This window comes from Prosopis cineraria, unplaced genomic scaffold (assembly GCF_029017545.1).
Source record: "Prosopis cineraria cultivar Desert tree isolate PC_DT_omini unplaced genomic scaffold, ASM2901754v1 PC7, whole genome shotgun sequence".
NCBI lineage: Eukaryota > Viridiplantae > Streptophyta > Magnoliopsida > Fabales > Fabaceae > Prosopis > Prosopis cineraria.
Genome location: NW_026555338.1, coordinates 17,263,827 through 17,276,421, shown reverse-complemented (window position 1 = coordinate 17,276,421; position 12,595 = coordinate 17,263,827). Strand labels below are relative to the sequence as shown.

General features: G+C 30.9%; 1 protein-coding gene across 1 annotated transcript; it reads right to left on the bottom strand.

The window, feature by feature from the left end:
- Positions 1 to 514: 514 nt before the first annotated feature.
- LOC129316409 (cytochrome P450 71D10-like) lies at positions 515 to 2,767 on the bottom strand. Its single transcript, XM_054960823.1, has 2 exons — positions 1,869 to 2,767; positions 515 to 1,364 (listed from the first exon to the last, which is right to left on the bottom strand). Exons 1-2 carry the CDS (start codon positions 2,754 to 2,756, stop codon positions 750 to 752), a joined length of 1,503 nt encoding a protein of 500 aa, XP_054816798.1. The 5' UTR covers positions 2,757 to 2,767; the 3' UTR covers positions 515 to 749.
- Between the last annotated feature and the right edge of the window lie 9,828 nt (positions 2,768 to 12,595).

Below are 12,595 nucleotides of genomic sequence, written 5' to 3'. Positions count from 1 at the left end.
CTTGCTCGAACTTCTTACATTTACAAGTCAGTCTCTTATAATATTAATAGGTTAACATTTACAATCAACTTTGCAAATTTACAAGTCAATAAATTTTACAGATTTACGAGTTAAACATCTTAATTTGCATTTTTAACTTTTATATCTGTGAACTTCAATTCATAAATATTAAAGTATTAATATTGTAAGAGGTTGACTTATGAATGAAAAAAGTTTTACTTGTAAATCATGAGTATTTACTGGTTAATCTGTGATATTTTTTAGAAGAATTATTTACTTGTAAACCAACACCTTTGAGAATCACTGTAAAGTCCCTCACGAAGATTGTAATTATTAAAAAATTTCACAAAATGTATAGATTGCTCTCAAGTCCCATGCTCTTGTAAGTAAGTTAGTAACTGGTGTTTAAAATAAAAATGATGACTTGAATATACAGATTTGTATTCATGCAACCAAAAAAAAAAAAAAAAAACGTGTGTGTGGGGGGGGGTATTGTGTGACGGGGATGACAATAATTTTTGAAAATATCTAAAGCTTTATCATTAAACTTCTAATGCACTAAAAACACAATATTGACAATAAAAACTGTATGAAAACATAAGAAAATGACTGTTATTTTCTGAATTATATTGTTCAACTTTATTTGATCAGACGCATACGGTGCAGTTTGCACAATGACAAAATACAAAATGGAGGCTTGTAAATAAAGGAGGCATTTGGGGATGGAGTCAGATAATAACGCAGACAAGTTAAGGGTCACATCTGATAGGAATCAAGCAAAGATTGTTTTTCCTTCTAGTGGGACCATATTTCTCAGTCATGTCCAACTTTTCGTGCTCTAGTCCATTTGGAAGTTTCCAATCAAAGTGGTAAAGCAAAGTGGATAGCATGATTTCAACAAGAACTACAGCAAATGAGACTCCAGGACATATCCTCCTACCAGAACCAAATGGGATGTACTCAAACTCTGTGCCTTTAAAGTTGTAATCAATTGAGGCATTCAGGAACCTTTCTGGTTCAAATTTCTCTGGCTCATCCCAATACTTTGGATCTCTTCCAATGGCCCAGCTGTTGATGATGACTTTAGTCTTAGGAGGTATCTCATAACCTTTAATGTTACACCCCTTGCTATTTTCTCTCGGAAGTAGCAATGGTGCTGGTGGGTGTAGCCTTAGAGCTTCTTTTATGACTGCAGATACATACTTCAAATGATGAAATTCTGATTCATCTACATAGCCTTTGCTTCCGTAAACCCTTCTTACCTCTTCTTGTGCCTTTTTCATTTTGTTGGGGTCTCTAAGAAGTTCTGATATTGACCACTCTACTGTTGTTGCTGATGTTTCAGTTCCACCAAGGAAAATATCCTGAAAATACGTATATATAAGTTCGCATTTAGATATAACAATGCATGTTTTGAATTAGAACCCAATACAAGCTAGGAGCTTCTAATGTGTATTTTTCTAATGCCCTTTATAATACCCCAACTTTTGAACTTTATTTTTTTTTTCTTTGAATCATTGGCTTTTACATAAAATAAAAAAACATTTTGATATCATGAAGTCCTCAAATGGTGGAGTTTTGCATTATTTTAGTGATTTTTTAAAGAAAATTAAATTATCACAATTACACCCTTTCATTTTTGAAAAATCATAAAAAAATAGAAAACTCTACTGTTTTGAGATTTCAAGATATCAAAATGTTTCTTATTTTATATAGAAGCCAATAATCCCAAGAAAAAAGAAAAAATGTAATTGGAAAGTTGGGATATTATAAAGGGCATCAAGAAAAAAGGCATATCTGAGGTTCCCTGGCCCGATAAGTAAATAAATGGCAAAATAATTCGATCATGAATTTACATAAATACTCACACTGATAATAGCTTTAATGTTCTCTTCAGACAATGGTATTTCAAGGTCATTTTCCTTTTGAATCCTTAGGAGGACATCGATCAGATCATCTTCTGTCGTCTTACCATCTTGACCAGGATCATTATTCTTTTCTATGTGATCATTGATAATATTCCTTACCATCATATCAATCTCCCTGTTCACTCTCTCAATCTTAAATTTAATGCCAGTGATCACTTGAAGGATTTTGATTGAAGGGTAGAGATCAGCAATTGAGAAACCACTCAACACCTCCAGAACACGTTTCATAGTTGATAGGATTTGTCCAACGTTCTTGGTCTTAGCACCAAAGGCCGCTCGTGCAGTTACAAAATTTGTGAGCACGTAAAGCTTCTCAGTGAGATTGATGATGGAGCCTTCGTGTTCTGATATGTTCCTCACAAGTGCTGACAGCTCCTCTTCTCTTATTGTTCTGAATGTTTGGACCCTCTTGGCAGACAAAAGCTCCAAAGTGCAAATCCTTCGAAGTTGCCTCCAATAGCTTCCATATGGAGAAAAGGATATGCCTGTATTATTGGAAATTAAGGTGGTCGCAAGAAGAGCGGGGCGATTAGCAAAGGTTATGTCATGTGTCTTCATGATCTCTTGGGCTATTTCTGGGGAAGACACGACAACGTGGGACAACTCTCCAAGTTGAAGGTGAATGATGGGTCCGTACTTGTTGGCTAGGTCTCTCAGGGCGTGATGAGGTGGCGATCCTCTAAGTTGGTGTAAGTTGCCAACGATAGGCAATTTGAATGGCCCCGGGGGTAGCGTTTTGATGGATTTGTTAGAGCTTAACCTCTTCAGTATTATAATGAAGAAGAAAGAGATTGCGAGGAGGATAGAGTATGAGATTTGAATCTCCATTGATGGCTCAAGAGATGGGAAACTAGATGGTGTGGGTTTGATGAAAGATATGGACCCCTTTTATAAAGTATTGAGAGAAACGGCAATAAAGTTTTATTATTATTTTTTTGTTGAGGGCAATAAAGTTTTAAAACAAGTAATTGATTGAGTTGGATTCCTCCGCTCCACTATTTTGACCATCCATATTAAATTCACGGTCCAGATTTGTTATTAGATTTAATAAATTTTTCATAATTTTTATAAATTGACTATCCATATATATTCTAGACAGTACATATTTAATATTAAAATTTTTAATATTAAATTTGGATCATCCATATTAAGTTTAGACTGATTAGATTAGTGATCATATTTAATAAAAAATTATAATTTTCAATTTAATAAATATAAAATTAAAATTAAAACATTTAATTTTGACTAAATTTGGACAGTCCTGATCTTCAATGGAGAGTAGTAGATCAACATATGAAGGAGGGTGGAGAGGAGAGAAGTCAAGTCTGAAATCAATGGTAATTAGGATTTCAACAAAATTTTTTAAAAAGTCAGTTGTAAATATTAATTTAGACAGTCATACAAGGACTTCAAAAACTACAAAAAGATCCAAAAATTTACATACAAGTACCTTATATAAAAATTAATACCAATCAAGTCTCCTAAATTACATGATACAAAATTTTGTAAGAGGAATTATAAATTATCACACTATTTAGAGACTTAATTGATATTAATTTTCTTATAACGTACTTATTTATAATTTTATTAGTCCCTTTTGATTATTTTTTTGGATCAATTAACGGTCATAGTTAACTTTTTAAATAGTAGGGTGTCCAGTGCACTAATTTAAATGTCAAACGAAAAAATTGTACCACATGTAAGTTTAGAATATCATATACTTCTAAGTGAATAGTTGAGAGAGAAAATTGTCCTTTATCCATATCATCAATAAAAGTTAACTTTGATTATTGGTTGACTTAAACAATTACAAAAATGGACCCGCAAATTACAAATAAGTAGCATATAAAAAAATTAATACTAATTAAGTCCCATAAATTATAAATAAATACCAAGAAACAAATGTTATTTCTTGACATGCAAAAGACCAAAAAACCATTTTGACCACCCACTTTGACTAGGTATCAGATGATTATCAGTTCATCATTGTTGGCAACATAGGTAATTAATTAAAAAATAATATATTTATTTTAATTAAATATTACTAAAACAATAAAACTTTAATATTTAATAATTTTACCAATATATTGTCAGTAATGACAACATGGTAATCACCCAGTAATTGGACAAAGTGGTTGGTCAACACAGTATTTTGGTCTTTTATATGAGTAAGAAATAACATTAGTCTCTTAAGATTTATTCTTTTTTTTAGTTACACAATCAAAATTAATTGTTATAGGGTCTTTTAATGTTAATTTTGAGACCCCTTTTGTAATTTTCTTCGTTAACTAATGGTCAAATTTAACCGATTTTAATAGTAAGGGAAAAATTGTATTGTTTCAATGTCCCAAGGACATTGTATCATAAAAAAGTTTAGAATATCAAGCATTTTTGCACAAATAGTTGAAGTATAAAATTGATCTTTAACCCTTTAAAATTTAAATGTCTTTTTTAAAATTAGAACTACTAAATTTGTAATTATTTAAATTGATTTTTTTAATTTATTTTTTCTCAAAATTTTATCAAGATGTAACTGTCATTAATTTCTTCTTTCAGGATATAATTGTTATTTTTTCTAAAGAAAATGATATTATATTATATTATATTATATTGAATAAAATGAGTCCAAATATGAAAATGATTTAACTTACATGTTTTGGAATGAACTCCGTGTTTCTTATCGTGCTTGTAGTTTTGTTGGACTTTTATGAAATTGAATCTTTTGGTAAAAAAAAAAAAAAAACCCTTTTCCATGAACATGAAGCATGCATCAGTTGCCATTAAGAAAGTCCGGCGATCTGACTAGCCGAACTGTTCAATTTATCAATATAAATTGTTGACATTTTGTTTGAATACATTATTCTTTACTATTAACGTTTTAGTAAAATATTTATAACTTATATTACAAAAAAATATTATTATATCACTGCGTAAAATGTTGTAATAAGATTATAAAAGAAAAAGTTGTTATAATTTTAAATCAATAGATGCCATCATTTTGGAAAACAGTGAAAAGAGAAGAAAATTCACGTAATTTATATTATTAAGTTTCAAGTACTCCATCAAGTCTTTAATACAAGACATCTTTTGGAAGCTTTGCTTAGTCTTTAATATGCAAGGCATCTTATAAAACTTGATGAAGCATTAATGAGTCCCCCCTCCCCCCAAAAAAATGCCCTCATATATAATTGATTCATTTGGGTGACATGCATTGTTTGTCAAACTCGGAAATTAACACTTTAAGTTTACCATTTTTAAGTTTTTAATTTATAAAATTATATCAACTCGCTTATAAATTCAAACTAGATGCAAGCTTGATTAAACTTATGAGTTGAATCTTCAAATTTATTGTTTTTACATTTTAACTTACAAAATTATGTTATTTTACTCATAAACTTGAATTGGATGCAAATTCTATTAAACTTGCTAAGCTGATTGATTTTTTATTGAGTTAAGCAAATTAAGTGTATATTGTATTGAACTTGGTTCATAGAATTGGTAGGACCATTTCAAAGAAAAATAAAACTAAAAAAGAAGCAATAATGTTAATAAAAAAGAAATACAAAAAATAAGTTGTCCTATTTTAAAATTGTTATGTTGAGCATGACAATCTATCAATGTAGATAGATTTAAGTTCAATGATTTAGATTTGGAATATATTTAAATCAAACTATGATCATATTTTATATTTTAATTATTTAGTTATATACTTAAAAGTGATAAATTTTCTTGAATTTATGATCTGAGTTTATGATTCAAGTTTACATTCTTTCATGAATTTTATTTAAACTCGCAAGTTTAACAATCTTGCTTACATGTTTAACTTTAAGATTTCAAGGTAAAATTAATAATTTTAATTGATGGTAACTTGAGATTTCTATAAAAACATTTGAAAAAAAATCAAGTTTTAACTATAGGACCAAAAGTAATAAATAATTACTCAATTGCATGCAATCACCAATTGGCAAGTTGATGTGCATCGTGAGATGATTGTGGAAAATGATAATGTGATTACTTGAATTTTCATGTGGTTAAATATGTTTTCCTTGCGAGTCGTGCAATTTGTATAATTATGAGTATTTGCACATGTTGAGTTATCAATTAATAAGCAACTACCTAGGTTAGTCATACTCTAGTTACTAAGTGGGTATACTTACCCCTCTCTTTTCACATTTTACAAGCTCTAGCTCAGGTGTTGACCAAGGGAAAGCTTCCAAGGCTTAGGGATTGACATTCCTACAGTATAGCCCCATTTTAATTATATTAATATGTAATTTATGATGATGCTTGCCAATTAGGATTGCATTCTTTTGTTATACTTGCACTAAGTGTTGATAGTGATAAGTGAGTGTATTTTGGGCCCTAGGTTCTAAATATGATGATTGAGATGTTTAAATAGGGCTAAAATACTATTCCAAGTAGAATATGCATGGTTTTAATCATTGTAAAGGATATTCATGACTTTTGATGTCAAATATCTACCCCTTATCTTGTTGAGAATTAAGAGGTTGAGAGATGACTTTGAGAAATATGTGTTATATGCTCATTATGGTGTGTTGCATAGGTAGTCTCATGTCCATTAAGTATGGTCAAGTTGTATTTATAGACTTTTGGCACTTGGTTGGAAGTTTGGACACCAAAGTTGGAATTTTATGTATGAAATGTGTAGTTTAGCAAATGAGTGTCCAACTTTTGATTAAGTAATCATTAGAGAATAAGACTAGTGCTATTAGATATAGTGTGAAAAGAGATTTCTTTAAATAGCTAGATTATCTTAATTGGATGTTGGATGAAGAAATAGGGCAAGCCAAAAGTTAGCCCTAATCTGTAGAATAAGTGCAACATGCTGTAGCACATGGCACTGTTGAATAATGAGGACAAGCCATGATGCAAGGGTGCCACACCATAATACATCATCCATTTTTTGGCCCTTTTGGATTTTCAACTTTTTCAATATTTTGAAATCATAAATGGTATCCCATACTTCCAAAACTCTTTTAATGCCAAAATAGATTTGATTAAGCTTTATTTATCTTGTTTCCATATTAAAAACCTTAGGATCCCAATTGAAAAAATACTAAAATTTGAATTTAGAAAATGCTCAACCATGGTTGGCTAACGTAATTGGGTTAATCCCATGAATTATCTAGGAGATTTTGGTTAAGTGTTGGATTAGTTAGGGCAAACTTATACCTTGGTATTAGTTTCTAAAGTTTTAAGAACTGATTTATGGATAGTGGTTGTGAAATGTGTTTGATATATAATTGTGCATTGCATATAGAGTTGGTGATATCATATTACGCATATTGCTTTCCCTTTATTGAGCTAGAGCTAACTTTCTTTCCTTTTTAGGATTTCCTCCATCCTTAAGAGGGGAGAATATAGTGCAAACAAGGGCAACTTGTCACACCCCAAAATTTGAGGGTGATCGGCACGGGGTGTGAACCATGCCACACATTCCCGTAAGCTCCAAAACGTAAATTAATTCTATTTTTAAAATATAATCAGATCTATATTGATACTAATCATTATAAAAAGCTTTGAGATTTTGTAGAAATTTCAACAAAAACCCTTGTAAGTAAAATCTCTTAAAATTCTACAATACAAAATTTTTACAAAAATCTTATATCAATTAGGAGCTCAGCTCCTCCTAGCTAGCAAACAACATATATATATATATATATATATTAATTAGAAACCCTAGCTATAAATGTGGAGCACCTAGCCATATTTTCCAGAATGAAATATACATAAATTGTCATTACATCAAAGGAAGGACTTCCATCAACTCTCTACTTAGCACGCGTAAAAGTTCTCAAGATTAGTATAAGGATCAGCATCAGCTAAGATATCTGAGGCCAAAAATTATTTTCCAATGAATAACATCCCAACAAAGAATAATTTAACATGAATAAAAAGGAAAGTTTAAAATGATTATGTAAATTAAAGAAACAACTGTTTCCAAAAAAAATTAATAAACTTCATAATAAAATGGCTCAATAAAATTTCAAATAAACTCTCATATCATTAAACTATCATAGTAAATGAAAATATTACTTGATTTCAAGAAAGCACATAAATGAAATAAATATTTATTAACAAATTACTAAACAAAAACTAATGGTATATAAAATCATCAAATGATTGGATTCATAATTATAGGGACTTATCAGAACAATTAACAAATGTGGACATACAGTCCATGGGAGTAAATCACCAAATGCAGCTTATGCCACGAAAACAAACGTGGACACACAATCCACAAGGGTAAGTAACCAAACGCGACTGAAACCACGAAACAAACGTGGACACATAGTCCACGAGGGTAGTGCTAACCAAACGCAGCCGAAGCCATGAAAACAAACGTGAGTACGATGATCACGAATAACCATCCCTCCGTTCTACGTGCGTTAGCCATCGCACGGGGCTAGCATCTCCTATAAACACCCTGCTAGCTAGGTGTACCATGGCATGCCAAGGGCTAACGGAACTATCGTTAGCAATCAGTGTTCTGTATAAAGTCTCCCTTTTTAAAACCATTTTCAAATATGCAAGAAAATCATCACTTTCAAGATACAATTTTCATTCTCAAAATCAAACTCGCATGAAAACTTTTAAGCATTAAAACTTGCCAGAATCAAGTTTCACATCCAATGCTCTTGCTTGCATTTATTGAATAATCAAAAATTGCCAATGCTAATAAAAAGGAAATTTTTTTTATTAATCCTGAAAGGATATTTCATAAGGAGTAAAACATTCATATGCTATAATGAATCATTTTTCACCACCATCTTGAATCTTAAAAATGAAAAAAAATTTAATTGACAAAGTATCCACCAATCAACATAATTATTATTAAAATAATCAATGTAACAAAATAAATTTCAGTAAGAAAATTAATTGATAAATTAGTCGGGATGCTATTCACTTACCTCAAGTGTTCCCAATTGCTATAATTCATTTCTTAGGATTTCAATGAACTCTTCCTTCCTCTTAGCACCCTACTCAATATAAAAAAGGATTTAATAGACTTACTCAAATTGAATAAATTAGCTTTCAAGATTGGCAACACTATAAACAGTTGGGTTCCATATCATTATAATTCACTCAACCAAATCTCCATTCCTTCAATCCTTTCAATACCTTACATATCCACTTCTCTATTCAACACTTATTTTCTATTAAAGACCAACATCCACCTCTTACACATCTTATCAAACATTGCATGCATTCATCTTATTCTTTAAATCCCTCTCTCTGTCTCTCTGTCTCTCTCTCTCTCTATTTTTTTGTTAATATTCAAATTTATCATGCTTCACAAATTGAATACCTTTCTAAGGATCAATTTAAACTCAAACAACATAAAATATAAACTCATCTTCTCTTCTTACATCCATCCAACAATTTATAGTGAAATTACTTTCTTAAATGGGTTTTATAATGGTCCATTCAGAACTTACTAGAATTCCCTTGACTCTCCCTCTCTTACTCGCATAAAAGTTTTGATTAGGAAGGAAAATCAAAACCCAATTTCAGCCAAAACCAAGCAGTACATGGACACGACAAATAGGATGAAGGGATATAGATTTTTGACTCACCATAAAGGCAACAAAGGAATGAAAGAAGAATTCAAAACTCCTTAGCTCAAGATCAGTCACGACAGAATGGGAAAAAGAAGAAGGTTCAGCCATATACCACTACAAGCAAAACAAACAGGGGAGAAGGACAGCATGCTGAACAGGCCTGCAATACTGAAAGCAATCAAAAATGGAAGGAGAAAAAGACCAGACGTGCTTCCTTCAGCCACGCCGATAGAAATAAAAGAGGAGAAATCAGCTAATGTGAAACAGAGTAAGAGAAGAACCTTCACAACTTTAACTTGTAGCAATAACGATCAGATCACGAAAATCTCTCACCCACCAGCAGGCACTCAGGTGACAGCTATGCCTTTCACTTTAGATTGTGACAAGAAGATGGTTTCATTATCGATATATAAAATGATTGAAGTTTACAATCCACCCACGAGCCACCAAAATGTATCTAGACATGAAGAGTTGGTAGTGGTGGCTTGATATGAAAAGTGATGTGAAAGAATATGTCTCTTAATGTTTGACTTGTTAGAAGGTGAAGGTCGAATACAAAACACCCCTAGGTTGTTGCAACTATTGGAGATCCCTATATAAAAATAAGAATGCATCTTCATGGATTTTATTATGGGATAGCCACATTCCTCCTCCAACCATGATGCCATTTAGGTAATAGTGGACGGGTTGATTAAGTTGACACATTTTCCACAAAGTATCCAAACATCCATTATTCATGGCAAAATCAATTATGAACCCGAAACCATGATTTTCTTAAAAATATTCAAACACCCCCATGCCAAAATCAATTATAAACCCAAAGCTACAGTTATCTTATAAGCTACAATTATTTGCTTTTCAATTCATATTTTCAATTGTACTTTCCTAAAAATTTATCCAAAAATCATTTAAATTATTTTACAAATAATATTTTTAAATTTATAATTGATTTTGACATATATAGAAGTGTTTGAATATTTTAAAGAAAACATGTTTTAGGTTCAAAATTGATTTTGGCATGGATAATGGGTGTTTGAATATTTTTAGAAAAACATGGTTTTGACATTTTGAAAGATTTAGATTTGATATTTTTGCTAAAATATATTTTTGGTCCTCTAATTTTATATAAAATTTTGAGTTAATCTCTTAATCTTATAAATTATCTTTTTAGTTCTTTAAGCCTAATATTGTTTGTTTCAAATGATTATTTTTTTTACCAATCATTGTTATTTTTAAAAAAATTAAACTTAATATGTTAACATTTAATAATATTTTGTCAATATGCAAAAGTTCAATGTAGATTAGAGATTTCCTTCAGAGACTCTGGTTGATTAGAGTTTGCTTGCTTAGATTCCTTTTGATTTTTCTCCAACCTCTTCTTTTTCTTGTTAGCCTTGCACAATCGTTCAATTTTGTCATTAGTAGGAATCAATTCAGGTTTAAAGGTTTTTTTAGAGTGTGTAGTTTGGAAAGGAAAGCCAAGAAAAATAAAGAAATAAAAAAAATAAAAGAATGATGAAAAAGAAATGATAAAGTTATATATCTTCCTTGTGTAACAATGCCAAAAACTTGATCACTCTCGCAAGATCATGGGATCAATATAGTAATAAATCCATAATATTTCAGGAGTCAAACTTAGAGGAAAATATTGATATTTGTTGTTTAATAAAAACAAATAAGAGTTTTGAAAAAAATTTAATAACTAATTTTGCTAATAAATAAGAAAATGATAAACACAATGAGGGTGATGAACCAACCAATCAAACGAATGTTAGGGATCATGGTTCACCTACTAAGATAGTTTACTCTAATTTAGTTAATTATCTTCCTCTTATTTATAGTGACAACCATTTTTAAGATATCCTGATTATCTTCCATTATTTTAGGATGTATTTAATTTGTAACGACCCTAAATTTTATCTTAAAAAAAAAGTCTCTATCAATTGATAATTTATTTTAATTTTGTGACAAATGAAGAGTAGTAGCCTAATAGAATTTATACTATTATTTATATGAAAATCTTGAGTTAAATATTACTTAAGTCAAAGGTTAGTTTTATTTTCCTTATATGAGAAATTATTAAAGTGCCCTTACTTCTTGTTAAATATATATAAATATATATATATATATACACATATTGAAATAGAAATAATCACATGGGTCTTGAATTGTAAATTTTTTCAATTAGTTTTGGTCTTGTTTCATAGTTTTTCCCAACAAGACTTATATATCATTCTCCATTGCTCTTTGTCGGTCAAACACACGGAAGGGATTGAGCTTCGCGAGTGTTCTTTATTTTTCTTTCTTTTTCTTCTCTTCTCCATCGCATGAGCTCCCTCCTTATTGTTAGTGGACTTTCTCCTCATCATCAACTATTGTTCATATTTGTCATGTGGAGTAGCAGAAAGTTTGTTCCCCATTCTGCTTTGTTTTTACGGCGAACAAAGGTGTGTGTACACTTGCTCTGTTTTTATCTTTTTATTCTTCTTCAGCTATTGTAAAGTTTGTGTGTGTGTGTGTATGTGTGTGTGGTAGATCAACTATGTTATTTGCTGGCTAGATGTTGGTCTCCTTCCTTCTCGTGTGTATGGAAGCTTGAAGCTCTTCTCTGTTCCTTCTTTGCTATCACTCTTGTTTTCTATTCAGGTTTGGCTCTGTGTGTATGTACATGTGTGTATCTAGCTTTACTTATTCTTGTTTCTCATGATCTGAGCGTCTTGCATATGTGTACGTAAGCTCAAATCCTATCCTTTCTCGGCCACGATAGCTGGTCTTCTTCCTTATCATTCAAGCTGCAAAACAGAGCATTTTCTTTCCTTCATCATTATCGACTACATAATGGCTCTAAGTTGTCACCACTGCACTTTGGGTTGAGGTACATCATTAATCCTCTCTTCTCCCTCTTCAAGTGCAACATTAGCATTAAAACAATCTCTTCTTTCTCCAGTCAGTTAATGGGGTTCTGTTCTTTATTCTTGGTGTCCTACTTTTAGCTAGGATTGAAATGTGCTTTCCGTTAGGACTAGAAATTGTTTGATTATGTTGAGTTGAAAAAAAATAAATAAATAACAAAGTGGGGGAAAA